Source organism: Pithys albifrons, chromosome 4 (genome assembly GCF_047495875.1).
Source record: "Pithys albifrons albifrons isolate INPA30051 chromosome 4, PitAlb_v1, whole genome shotgun sequence".
Taxonomy (NCBI): Eukaryota; Metazoa; Chordata; class Aves; order Passeriformes; family Thamnophilidae; genus Pithys; species Pithys albifrons.
This window is the reverse complement of record NC_092461.1, coordinates 92,888,242-92,900,972: the sequence shown is the minus strand read 5'-3', so window position 1 is coordinate 92,900,972 and position 12,731 is coordinate 92,888,242. Positions and strand designations below refer to the sequence as shown.

Below are 12,731 nucleotides of genomic sequence, written 5' to 3'. Positions count from 1 at the left end.
CCACTAGAGCTCACGAAAGTGGCCTGATGAATGCTGAGCTACCAACAGGTCGCTGTAGAACTGTGCAGCTAGGAGCAATGAGGGAGGGGAATATCTGCCCTCTGGGTGTTAGCAAGCTCTTGGGTTTCCTGTCCTGTGATGTTTCACCCTCCTTGGCTTTTGCCTTTATTGGATGTAGTGCCATATGGAAACTACAGGTTCAGAAGTGCACCTTGATTTTAGCAGATGTCACAGAACTTAAAGAGACAGTTTAAATTTTATGGATTATATAAATAGTATATAAAAATATATAAAATTTTAAAGAAATATAATTTCAATTGTCATAGTTCTCCCACTGCTTTTCAGGTATTTCTGCATGCATTTATTTAGATGGTTTACTTGATATTAAGTATCTTACTCAAGTAACCCAAAAGTGGCTGAGTTTACTTTTGGAGCTGGTTTGACTGTAGGCAACATTTCAGGGAAAAAAACACTGTTATACGGGGAGATGACTTCCCTATAGGACAGAGTAGCCCAGATTCCTGGACACTGAAGTGGACCTGAGGTAGAGTCCTGAAATGCATTGGCCCATTGGAAAACATTGATGGGAGAGTCCTGTGTTGTGTGCAGCTGTGATATTTCTGTTAACATACTCATGGTGTTTGCTCTGATGAAGGGATATTTGTGTTATTAATTTAGCTTGAATATATAATTAGGACATTTTAAACCAACAATAAGATACCAAGTATAAGCTAAATATATAATAGACATTTGAATAAATAATTGTGGGGGAAGACTCTTGGAGAAGGACATAAAAATGGTCTAAAGCAGACCTTTTTTGCAGGTATAGTACCGATAATCATGAAGTAAATGCTATATATTTATTTCTCTATTTCCCATATTTAAGACACTTTGCAGGAGAAAATACACAGTTAATCAAACAGTAGTCAAAGTGCAGAACTGGCCCTGACTAAGAGAGCAGTTAAGAAACTTCTGAACTCTGGTTTGCTTGAAAAGGATGAAGAAAAGTAAGGACATGAATAAAAAAAAAATGTGTTGGCTGTGGATTTTGGTGTATGAAGAATGAAGGAATTCTAACTTTGGCATGGGCCCGTGTCCAAAGCTGAAGAATAATACTGTGAGAGATAATGCAAAGAAGGTTCCAGTAAATGCTAGTGCTCCACAGCTCAAAAAGAGCTTAATGACATGTTTGTAATATAGCAAAGATATCTACATTTTATCCAGAAAAAAACATATACAAGTACAGTAAACAGCTGCTTCCAAGTGTAGACAACTAACTAACTGCTATAAAGGCAGGGGAAGTCCCACGTGTCTGAAATAAAATTTATGCTGGGTAATACTTTGTAAGTGTGAATAGATGATGCAGACTTCTTATTCTGACCACAAATAGAGGACTTAAGGAATATCAATTCAAGATAAAAAATGAAAATTGTACATCCAGGAAGGGTAGAGATTGTCTTTTTATTAAGGAGATGAAAGAGTTATTCTATATAACAAAGTACATAAATCAATGTTAGACTTGTAAAATAGACCTCAGAGAAGATGATGACAGAAGAAACATGGAGATGATGTCCTTGTATGTAGTAATTGTGAGGCTGATGCTGCTGGAATATTTGGTCCAGTTATGCTTTGCATTATTTGTAAAGGACATTCAAGCACTGTAGCTTTTTTAGGGGAAAAAAGTCTAGAAGAAAAGAAAGAAAAAAAAAAGCCAAAAAAAAGAAAAGGAAAGAAAAAGCCAAAACAATTACAGGAAAAGCAGCTGGACTCAGAGATGTATTAAAAAAAAAAAAAAAAAACAACAAAAACACAAAACAAAAACCTCCAAACAACAAGAAAAGGAAAAGCTACAACATAAGCTTCTGTATTTCTGTTGTCCAAGCCACCTAATATGCAATGTGAGCCTAGTATTGTTTATGGGGTGGTTGTACATTTTGGAAAACTGAATAAAGGACACCTATGTAAGGCTGCATGATGAGTTATACAGCTGCAATGAACCCCAAATACTGGGATATATTTGGGGCAAACAAACGGGGACACTCACTGTGTGAAGTGGTGGCTGTACATACGAGGGGTGCCACACTGTGCCAGAATGAGCTCATTCTCTCTACCCTCTGTTCACATTGCTGTCTATTGGTCTCCAGGCCACATACTTTCTATATCCTTCCCATCAACTTTTCAAGAGTCATTGCTGATGTCAACATGCCTATTCACAGCTAAAAGTTGGGCAGATTGGTGATAGAACTGGAATTTACTCTGGCATTGGGTTTTGTAACTAGTAAAGAAGGAAAGTAAATTGTAGATGGTAGACTGAAGAGAAAAAAATAGGCACTAAGATAGCAGTGTTGGTCTCTGTTGTGTGTAATGGAAAAGAAAGCTTTGCTAATTACCTATTTAATATATAGTAAAATATGTGGTTTGTTCTAAGTGCAAGTTATTCACTTTTGCAGTTGCTACAAATGCCCATTCAGGACAGAGGTTTTATTTTACATCTCTTGAAATAAAATATTTACTTGATGGGGAAATATTTTTTGAATCATCATGTTCTGAAGATGTTAGTTTTAACATTCCTTCCATTATTTTCTTCAATACAGTACTTCTTGTCTATACAACCACTGATTGTTTTGCTAATAAGTATCTAAATATGCCTAAGTAATGCCTAATAATGGAATGTAAAAGAGGATTTTGCCTGTTGCTATATTCCCATGGATTTCATAAGATCTAGATTTTGTGATGGGTCACACCATAGGCTGCAGTCTGTACTGCACTTGGGTTGGAGTAAGTGGTGAAGAAAAAAAGACAAAATAGTACTAAGATTGGCTTTTGTAGTGTCAGAGCTTAATGTGTGTATTAGTAATATCTATTATTCAAACATCTGCTACTTTAAATAAAGCACAAAGAGATCTGGTTGAAGGCTGATAAGATGCATGCATAAATCTGCCTGTTAATGTTTTATGTTCTCTTTTGGAGGAGCCACTAAATGAGTCTTCTCTCAACTGGATTTCAGTAGGCGTGGCTCCTGTGTCCTTCTACATCTGTCACCAGAAACCCTCCCATTACCAGCATTCACTTCTCTTGCTCTCTTTTAGACACAGATTTTGGCTTTTAAGGCTTAGCTCAAGGTAGCTTACACTTACTTAAGGGTGTCTTCTTCTAGTTATCAAAGGGAAATGGTGTTTTGTGGCTTGCAGGAAATGGAGGGTGAGTGTGTTGTACTGCAATCTGTTGTGTTCCTGATTTCAGTAATTCAGAGGCCTTCAGTGCATCTTTTCAGTAACCAGAAAGGATTATCCAAAAAGGGGCAGACTTGTACTGAGAAATGTGTTGTAGCCTTATATGTTTACTGTTGGGGTTTTTTTACCCTGATGTCTGCCAAAACAAAGATTAATGGAGATGATATTAATAAACCAAACCTGGGACACAGTAGAACAGCAATCTATCTTGACAGCACTCAGCCCTCCGCTACAGGTTCAAAATATTAAAAATACTTCTTAGCATAAATGAATGAAATGCTCTTCTTTCATACTCAATTATGAAACAGCTGAAGTAAGGAGGAAATTTAACAAGATCTTTTCTTAATTTAATCCAGAAAGATGGCATGAAAGATGGGAGTATTTCCTAGGGATATGTGAGGAGGTTGCAGCATTACGTGGCCATTATATGGAGAAATAACAATGTGTAGCACCACAAACAGTAGCACCGACTTAAAGACATTATGATTAAAATCAATACTAGGACATACATGTTGGTATAGTACAAAGTCAAGCCACAAGAATTACTGGTATCCATAATCTAGTAGGATAAATATTTAAAATATGATCAATAGCTGTTGAGAACTGTGTAATGAATGAAATGGAGAGTGATTTTCCTGCATGATCTTTGATAGATTTACATATCCTTAATAAAAACAGTCAAACCATGACAATTGATTGATTGCATATCTCTCATTGTCTGAGATTCAGTAAGTTACTGGCTTTCTTGTACTTCCATTTCCATCCATGCAAGTGGGTGGTAGCATTGGCCATTTGAAATCTGTGGAAAAAAGCTTTAAGGAGTTGTTAATTGAGTTATTTTGACCTTGATTGAATTATCTTCAGGGCTTAAATATTACTTTGGTAATTTTAATAATTAATGGAAAAACTCAATGAAACTATATTATGAGATATTTATAAATTTTTTAAGGTATCTATTTATTTTATTTAGGGTGAAGTTGTTTTCAGAAATGGTGAGAGGATGGGAACCATCAAATTTACGCAATTCCAAGGTAGGTTGCAAACAATTTTCATTATAATTATGTATACGGTTTCAAACTTGTTAGTTACACTTTTTTCAGGATGTTTTAAATATATACAATGAACTGCTTAGAAGATGTGGCCAGGTACTTACTAAGTTTTTGTTATCTGTTTAAAACACTGTATTCTGAACCTTGAGTTATGTGAGGTATTTCCAAGTATTTTTCTTAACCACAGTCCACAGATTTATAGAAACTACTGATCTTTAACAACCAACAGCTGTTTGAAAAACCCTACTAGTCAGCTAATCACTCACTCCCTAATCCAGTTGTTTCTGAAAACCAAATCTGAAGAGGAATTTAGAGAGGATTTTTGTGATTACGCTCTGTCAAGTTTGTGTTTGTGCTCTCTGAAGACTCACTTTTGACATTCTGCAACTGCCTGATAAAACTTGTTTCGGGAGTCAGTCCCTCAGCGTGCAGAGGACACAAACTGCTGACCCCATCCCTTGAAGGCAACACACTCCACAGCGCAACTTACCAAGCCTGCTGCATCCTCTCAGCCTGAGCTGCTCCTGCAGGGAATGGTCTCAGCAGCAGAGACCACAAATGCAGCTGCAGGCATTTGTCAGAGGCCATTTGCAGCCAGGATGAGGTGCTTGCTGGGAGAGTTTTTTGCAGAAATTGTGATTCATGTTATAGTCGTTTCTGCAATTTATAGAATGCAATTCATTTTTTTTTCCTGGGCTGAGATAAAATTGGAGATGTTTGCATTTTGACGGTCTCGGGAGAGTAGTAGTAAACTGGCAAATTCTTTTCAGACAACGCGTGAGAAAGAAGTTGTACTCCCTTTGTTTTCAGGAGATCACTTTAAACATAATCCTGCTGACCAAGTTACAAAGGCTCATTCTTTACACAGAACTTGTCTGCTGTATGGGCATTATTATTAATGAACAGCAATGCTCTCGAGGGGATCTGTTACTCATTCTAAATTACTGAAGCAATCTTGGGGATTGCTCTTGCCTTCACAGCTATAACTGATCCTATTAACTCTTGTTTCCGGAAGCATTTCAACCCACTGAAACTTTGCAGACATCATCTCATGGTAATATAATTTAGAAATTCTTGCTCAACGGTAGTGATAAATATTGATTGCTTCCTCTTCTTTCCCCCAACCCCATTTTTTCATAATAGCAGTGTTTACAGCCACATGAAAGAATCATGAGAAAATTTTTACAAGAGGTGCTTGTTCCTTAGAAGTCTGAAGGACCTCTTATGCATTATGACTAAAGCAGCTACATATACCCTTCTAGAACATCTGAGAGAGAAGAAAGTTTGGCACATGCTTTCTGCACATTAGGGATGTGATTGGGAATTGGGGCGGGGGGGTGCGACATGCATCTTTTGAACTAATCTGGAGGAGCAATGTAAGTCCAGGATAACTGATTTTATACTGATTTTTATTTCCAAGCATTGAAATTGAGTTTCTTTATGTTTTAAGTTTCGTATCGCACACTATTTAACACCAGTGGCATTACCATTAGTTAAAGTCCTGTTTGATTAATAAGAACATAAGAGACAGCTGCCCGTTTTATAATTCCTTGCAATTACAAAATTACTATTTCGGAACTGATTCAGGCACATACTCAGAATTTTGATAATCAAAAAAAAGGTTTCCAATTAGCCTACGGGAAGAAAATAACTCAGGCATCCTATGGAGAAATGCCAGAGAAGGGCTGGATTTTTTCTCATCCCAGCAATAGTCTGTCAACACATCTTAAGGCTGGTTTCAAGTTTTGGTTAGTTTCCCATTCATTTTGGAAATTAAAAGAATGTACAAAAATGTATGAGAAATTGAAAAAAGGAACAGTATAACAACAAAGTTTAAAGTTATCTTTTTTTAAACTACACATGATTTTCTAACTATTAACAGGGGTTTTTCCTGTTCTTTTATTGGTAGTGCTTTTATTCAAAGCTTTTGTATTCAATACTTGTTGTATAATTGTAGAAATTATTATTTTGTTCAAAGGATCCTTTATTGGTTAGGAAGCTTTCTGAAACATTCTCATTAACTTTTAATAATTCTTGGACTATTGGGAAAGTTCCTAATAATGTAAAGAAGTTAATTAAGTCCAGTACTTAAAATGGAAAATGGGCCTTTCCTTTGTAGTTATTGCTATTAGGTGCTATCAAGCATAGGACAGATATTGAACTCATTGGTTAAACTTTTTTTTTTTTTAATTAATACAAGTCATGATGATTTCAAGGAAAAAAAACCACATCAAAGATGTCTTGTAAATACTTTTATAAGATTAGCTGTAATTATGAATATAGCATATATTAAATGTATTAGTAGCTTATTAACCTAAGATAATAATTGGGAATAACCAGAATACCTCGAGTTAATTTTTCATTTACACTTCTTTATACATTTTTTAACAATTTGAATGAAAGTTATCACAATTGTCACAAATAATTCAATGCAGACAAATAAAGCAGATGAGGTTATCAGAATATGACCAAAACCTCTGATCCTCATTTTCTAGGGTAGAAAATCATCTGGGCAGACTTGGGAGCTACATTTTCTTTTCTTTGCTGGATTTTTTTTTTAATGAGACTATCTGCAGACATTTTAGTTATGGATAAAGCATCCAGCCATGCTTCCCAGAAGCAAGGGAAAACCAGCCTGTGAGGGTTCAGGGGCGTACTGCAGCATGCCTGACACACTGAAATTTTGATGAAATTTTGAATAGCTGGTTTAATACTGAATCTAGATACAGTTATTCCCAAACTCATGCTAGTCATGCCTCTTTTTCAGCTGCTGATCAGTCTCTTACTTTTGCATGAGGTCAAGCAGATGGTGTCAGAGATAGCTGTGACCAAACTGCTTAGTGCTTTTTAGATCATGCATACCACACAGGAATGATTTAGTATGCAACAAAGAATACAAAGCACATGTAATAGCATTTTCTTCTCCTACCTGGTAAGTAAGGAGCAGACTGTCAGTCTAGCTCAGGTATCCAAGTGGTGTTTGAAGCTGGCATCCTTCCAAATGAATGGCAGTTTTTCTACATAAGCAATTAAAAGACTACTCTCACAGGCAAACGTAGCTGAAGTAGATAGCAAAAATCTTTTGTACAGTGAGAGCTGAAAGAGAGTCCTGATAACTGTTGTGTGCATGGCAAGGAGCAGGGAGGGCAGTAATGAAGCTGAGATTGTAGATTGCTGGGATACAGGAGGCTTCAAGAACAGATCTATACTTGTCCTTAGAAATGTTTCACTTTGGAGGTTCTTTCTGATTAATCTGACTGGAGCCTAAAAGGCACCTTGCTTTCAGTCAGACTCCTATTTATGTCAGGCATTAGAGAAAACCTAAGAGGCATCTCCACTGCAATAGGTTAAAAAGAAAAATTACAGATTATTAGTAAGCAAATACCATTGAAATGTGTGTAAGTTGTGCTTCATGTAGATGGGAACAAAAGTCTGTTGTACTGCACATTGAGAAATTTTTAAGAAAGTGGGGTGGTCACGTGCTGTGTCTTTCTGGGAAGAATTTAAGTGTTTTGACTCATTTAGCCAGGGTAATATGGTATTTGTTAGAGTTGTACTGAATTTCTGCAGAAAAAAAAAGCCCCAGATATTCTTCTCTGTTTAGTCAAAAGAAATAGACAAATGTCTACTCTACAGTCAAGGGGAAGGTACACGAGAATCCAGGACTGCTTTCCTGGACCCTCAATTTATCTAGTTAGTTCTTTCTTTTTGCTGTCCTTAACTGCTTCAGTGAAGTAGACATTAGAAATTCTCCAGAATCATCCACAGATACAACAGCTTGTTCTCCAGGGACATCAATCCAATTCTGGAAAAGTTTCATTCTATTATTCTAAATACAGTCCAGCATACTCTTAACTACTGTTGGTCCTTGCTTCTATAAAGGTTCATTTAAGTCATGACACTAAATGCCTTTGAATAATTTTTTAATATTTAACATCTGTCCAGCCTATACCCCAAAGAACCAGTCTGTGGATTTTATTGCTGTGATAATGTTGAAGGAATATAATCCAAGAAACAGAAAATATTTAGTAACAACTCTCAAAACTCAAATTAGAGATATATATCTGGAAACTGTTGTGTCAAATATCCTCATTCAGTGGATTCATATTTCACTGCTTCTGCAGAAAATTTAAAAAATCAGAATAAGATTTTCTTATAAATATTAAGATATTTTTGAGATTAAGGAGTACCTTCAAATACCTGGAAATGAACTTTGGGAAAAGATATATAAAGAAATTCAGAATTCTGTTGGTTGAGCAGAATTTGAGTAGTGATCAATAAATAATTGCTAGAGCCATGTAATGAACAATGTGGTTATAAATTAAACAGTGTGCTGATTATCCTGGACAGAGGACTCTGACCTGGAGCCTTCTGGAAAAGATCACCATGTTAACTAAGGAGTCAGAAAGCTTACGTCTGACATACTCTAACTGGAGATCATGACTGTAATCACAGGAATGTGTATTTGGTAGACTTATTGCTGTACCATATGGACTCCATTTTATCTCCATATGAGTAATGTAGTTAGATTGTAACTGTTCATATATTAGTGACCACTGTTATTTGTAGCTTAGTGATCAGTTTATAGAATCAAAGAGTGGTTTGGGCTGAAAGGCACCTTAAATATCATCTAGTTCCAACCCCCATGCCATGAACAGGATCACCTTCCACTAGATCAAGTTGCTCAAAGCCCCATCCAAACTGGCCTTGAACACTTCCAAGTTTGGGGCAACCGCAGCTTCTCTAGGCATCCTTTTCCTCACCATCCTCACAGTAGAGAATTTCTTCCTAATATCTAATCCAAACCCACTGTCTTTCAGTTTGAAGCCATTTCACCTTGTCCCATCACTACAGTTCCTGCTGAAGATTCCCTCTCTGGCTTCCTTGTAGGCCCCCTTCAGATACTGGAAGGCTGTGAGGTCTCCATGCAACTTTCTCTTCTGGAGACCGAATAGCCCCTCCTCTCTCAGCCTGTCTTCATAGGGAAGGTGCTCTTGCCCCCTTATCAACTTTCTGGCCCTCCTCTTGTCTTGCTCCAACAGTTCCATGTCCTTCTTATTTTGGGGGCACCAGAACTGTACACAGTATTCTAGGTGGGGTCTCATGAGGGCAGAATGGAGGGAGAATCACCTCCCTCAACCTGCTGGTCACGCTCCTTTTGATGCATCCCAGACTGTGTTTGGCTTTCTGGGCTGCGAGTGCACACAGCTGGCTCATATTGAGTTTTTCATCAACCATCGGCCCCAGTCCTTTTTTGCAGGGCTGCTCTCAATCACTTCTTTGCCCAACCTGTAACTGTATCAGACTAAGTCCTGTCCAAGTAAGTCCTGCTAAAATTAAACCCTGTCAAATTAAATCTGTTAAGCAGCACCCATGGTGGTTTGTAGCAATTGTCCAATACACCACACATGTGATGGCAACCCACCCCACTCCAAATCTCTTTTTGCAGCTCCAGGGCAGTTAGTGGTGACTACATGGAACATTTAATATGTCCTTCACAACTGAAATTCCCCCTAAATAACATTTTTTAAAATTCTACCAGATGTTTCAATACTAGCTCATTCTGGTGGTCTGAACTGTGGTGTACAAAAACCTGTGGGTATTATCCTGTCTTATACCTCGTCATTTAGAACACTGATTCAAACCATATTTTAGATATACTGGGAGTAAACTGCTCTACAAATAAAAAACAGGAGGCAATTCACTAGGCCATAGTTACATAGAAAGAACTAGAGATTACTGTGGGTTCTGGGCTGAATGGGAATAAGCAAAACCATAAAAAGGTAAAAAAAAAGAAAATTTCTGCCCTGGGATGTATAAATTACAGTATCCTTTTAATTTCCCCAGTGCCAAAAGGCCATAGTTAACTACTATGTCCAGTGCTGATTTAAGAAAAATGTGGTGGGGATGACAGAAGATTTAAACCATACCTCATTGTGAAAAGCAAAATATCTAGGCTGCTTAGAGAAGATGGTTGAAATGCGTGACAGTTGCTGATAAAACCTTTGCTTGTCATGCCCTCATAGTCTGTCTGAGAATTAAGGGATTTGAATAGTAGCAGTGGAGATTTGAGCCAAATGTTAGGAAAAACTTTCTAATGAAAAGGATGTTTAAATACTGGAGAGTGCGTAAAATTTCTACCTCTGGAAATTTTGAAGAAAAAATTAAACAGACATCCAAAGTGCTGTAGACGTATTCATTGTGTCTTGAGACAGACACATGACTTATACTACATCTCAAGTTCTCTGCTAGGCCAGCTGTATTTAATCTTGAGCCATTGCCCCTCTGCAGTGTGTGATTCTGGCACTCCATTTACAAATACTTGTCCATTGTATGCTACTAATACCACTTGTATTTCTTGGTATTGTTTCTAGTAAGAGACATAGGATAAGCATGAAACCCTAGACGAGTGGTTAGGTTATTTGTAAGGAGAAAACATGAGATTTAATTGCTCTTCCAACATTGGTTATCTGTTTTGGTTTATTCTTCTTTCCTTCGAATCTGAGGTATTTGAATGTAAATCTCTGGGGCTTGGATCCCTCATCCAAGTGAGTACTGTAACTGCTAATAGGTTACAGTGTCAGGGCCTCTTACCTTTTGTCTTCTGGTCTATCAATCTGTAGATTATTTTTTCTATGTAGTACAAGATTTTAGCAGGACAAATAGTGAAAATCATTATCTGGATTTACGTGTTGCCTGGTCATAAATATAAAGAGGTGAAAACTATAGTTCTCCTCAGTCAGAAAGTTAATTGAAGCTGGGATTTTCCCAAGTATATGATGACTCTATATGTTATGGGTATCTGTATCAGAACAGGTCTATATAGAAATATTTTTCTCTGGTTTACACTCTGACTTCCCAAAGGCAAGTGTTTTCATGACTTTTTGAGCTGGAAAGTGTCTTTGGACTGTCACGTTTAACAATTCCTTGTGGATTTATCATCTATAAATTTGTCATATCTTTCATGAGTCCATTTATACTTTTGGCCTTCAACACCTCTGCTGGCAATGAGTTTCACTAAATAATTATGCATGTAAGGATTAAAGCCCTTCCATCTGTTTGTTTATTTGTTTTTTTAAAATCAACTGTCTTACAGTTTTGTTGGGCATACCCTGCTTCTTGTAATGTGGGGAGCAATGAGTAATTGTGTCTGACTTCTATGCATCATTCATGTTTTACAGATCTTTCTTATCAATGAGTCTTTTTAAAAATGCTAGTCTGTCATCCATTTAGCTTTTTCATCACGTTAAAGTTGTTCTGTAATTCTAATAAGCCTCTACCTCTCCTGATACTTTATTTCCTTTCTGTGAGAGCTTAACAAGAGCCGCATATATCTCTGAAACATCCTCTGCCATACCTCACACTTCTGAATGACCTTTCTGTTATTATTTTAATTGATTTCCCAATATTCTCTTCTGACACACTCTTTGCCTCTTTGGCCACAGGTGAGCACAGTGCTAGTGTTTCCAAAAGAATAGCCACAGTAAGTCCAAGGTATCATCCTGAATTCTATTAATTAATTAGTACCAACCACTACATTTGTATACTTGATATTCATTTTTCCTGTATGTTACACTGTCTCTTACCTGCACTGAATATCACCTGTTATTTTATTATTAGTATCTCAGGCACCTTTATAACAGTCCTCTGTCAGATGAAACCGTATTTTAATATGTGTTTATATCTCTTTTCTGCTTTTACTGTCAGATTGTTTACGACTCAATTCCTGTTCAATTTCTCTTCTGTTCCATACCTACTAGCAGCAGTGTTTCCTCCTGTGCCAGTTATTCCTCTTGTAATCTGATAGTATTACTTACTAGTAGAGTTTGTGTTCATTTGGTTTGTTTTTATAAAAAGTAAAAAACATGGAATAATGTATTGAGATTCAAGTACCTAAGTTGTGTACATGTGCTGTCAAACTGGAGAAAGGATGGATAAGGGCTATAGAAATTGTTTGGGGTCTTAGGGCATTACTTACAAAAAAAGCTTAATGGGATTAAGTATGTGGCATTACTAGAGCCACCTTATTTTGAGCAAGCTGTATGGTGCAGATAGAAATTGCAAGGCCAGGCAGGCAGCACTGAAAGGATATGCTGATACTGCAGCTGCTGGTTGTCATGGTAGCTTGTTTTGTTTTACCTGAGCTAGTTTTAAACAGACCAACAGGGGTGCTGCTAGAAGTGTAGCAACAATAACAGGGAGCAGACAGTAGGCTGGAAATCTGCCCAGGAGGAAAAGCAGCATTTTGGTAGGTAACCTTTCCATTGGGAGCTCAGCTATGGCAAACCATAGCTTTGCAGCTGTCAGCATTCAAGACAACTGATTTCAGGCTGGCTTCTGTTCCACCCAAAGTTGCTGTAAGCATGACAGGGTTGGTTGGAACATTTGGCTTCGTTTTTTCCCCCAGGCACATGTGAGGAGCAGGGGAGACCTATTTTTCACTGTGTGT

At 37.3% G+C, this 12,731-nt stretch overlaps 1 protein-coding gene across 2 annotated transcripts in view; it reads left to right on the top strand.

The window, feature by feature from the left end:
• Positions 1-12,731, top strand: part of GABBR2 (gamma-aminobutyric acid type B receptor subunit 2) — a 482,477-nt gene that overhangs the window by 275,958 nt on the left and 193,788 nt on the right. For both annotated transcript variants that reach the window (XM_071555005.1, XM_071555006.1), the window contains exon 8: positions 4,204-4,264. In XM_071555005.1, the coding sequence (XP_071411106.1) occupies positions 4,204-4,264 (61 nt within the window). The remainder of the gene's footprint in view (positions 1-4,203; positions 4,265-12,731) is intronic.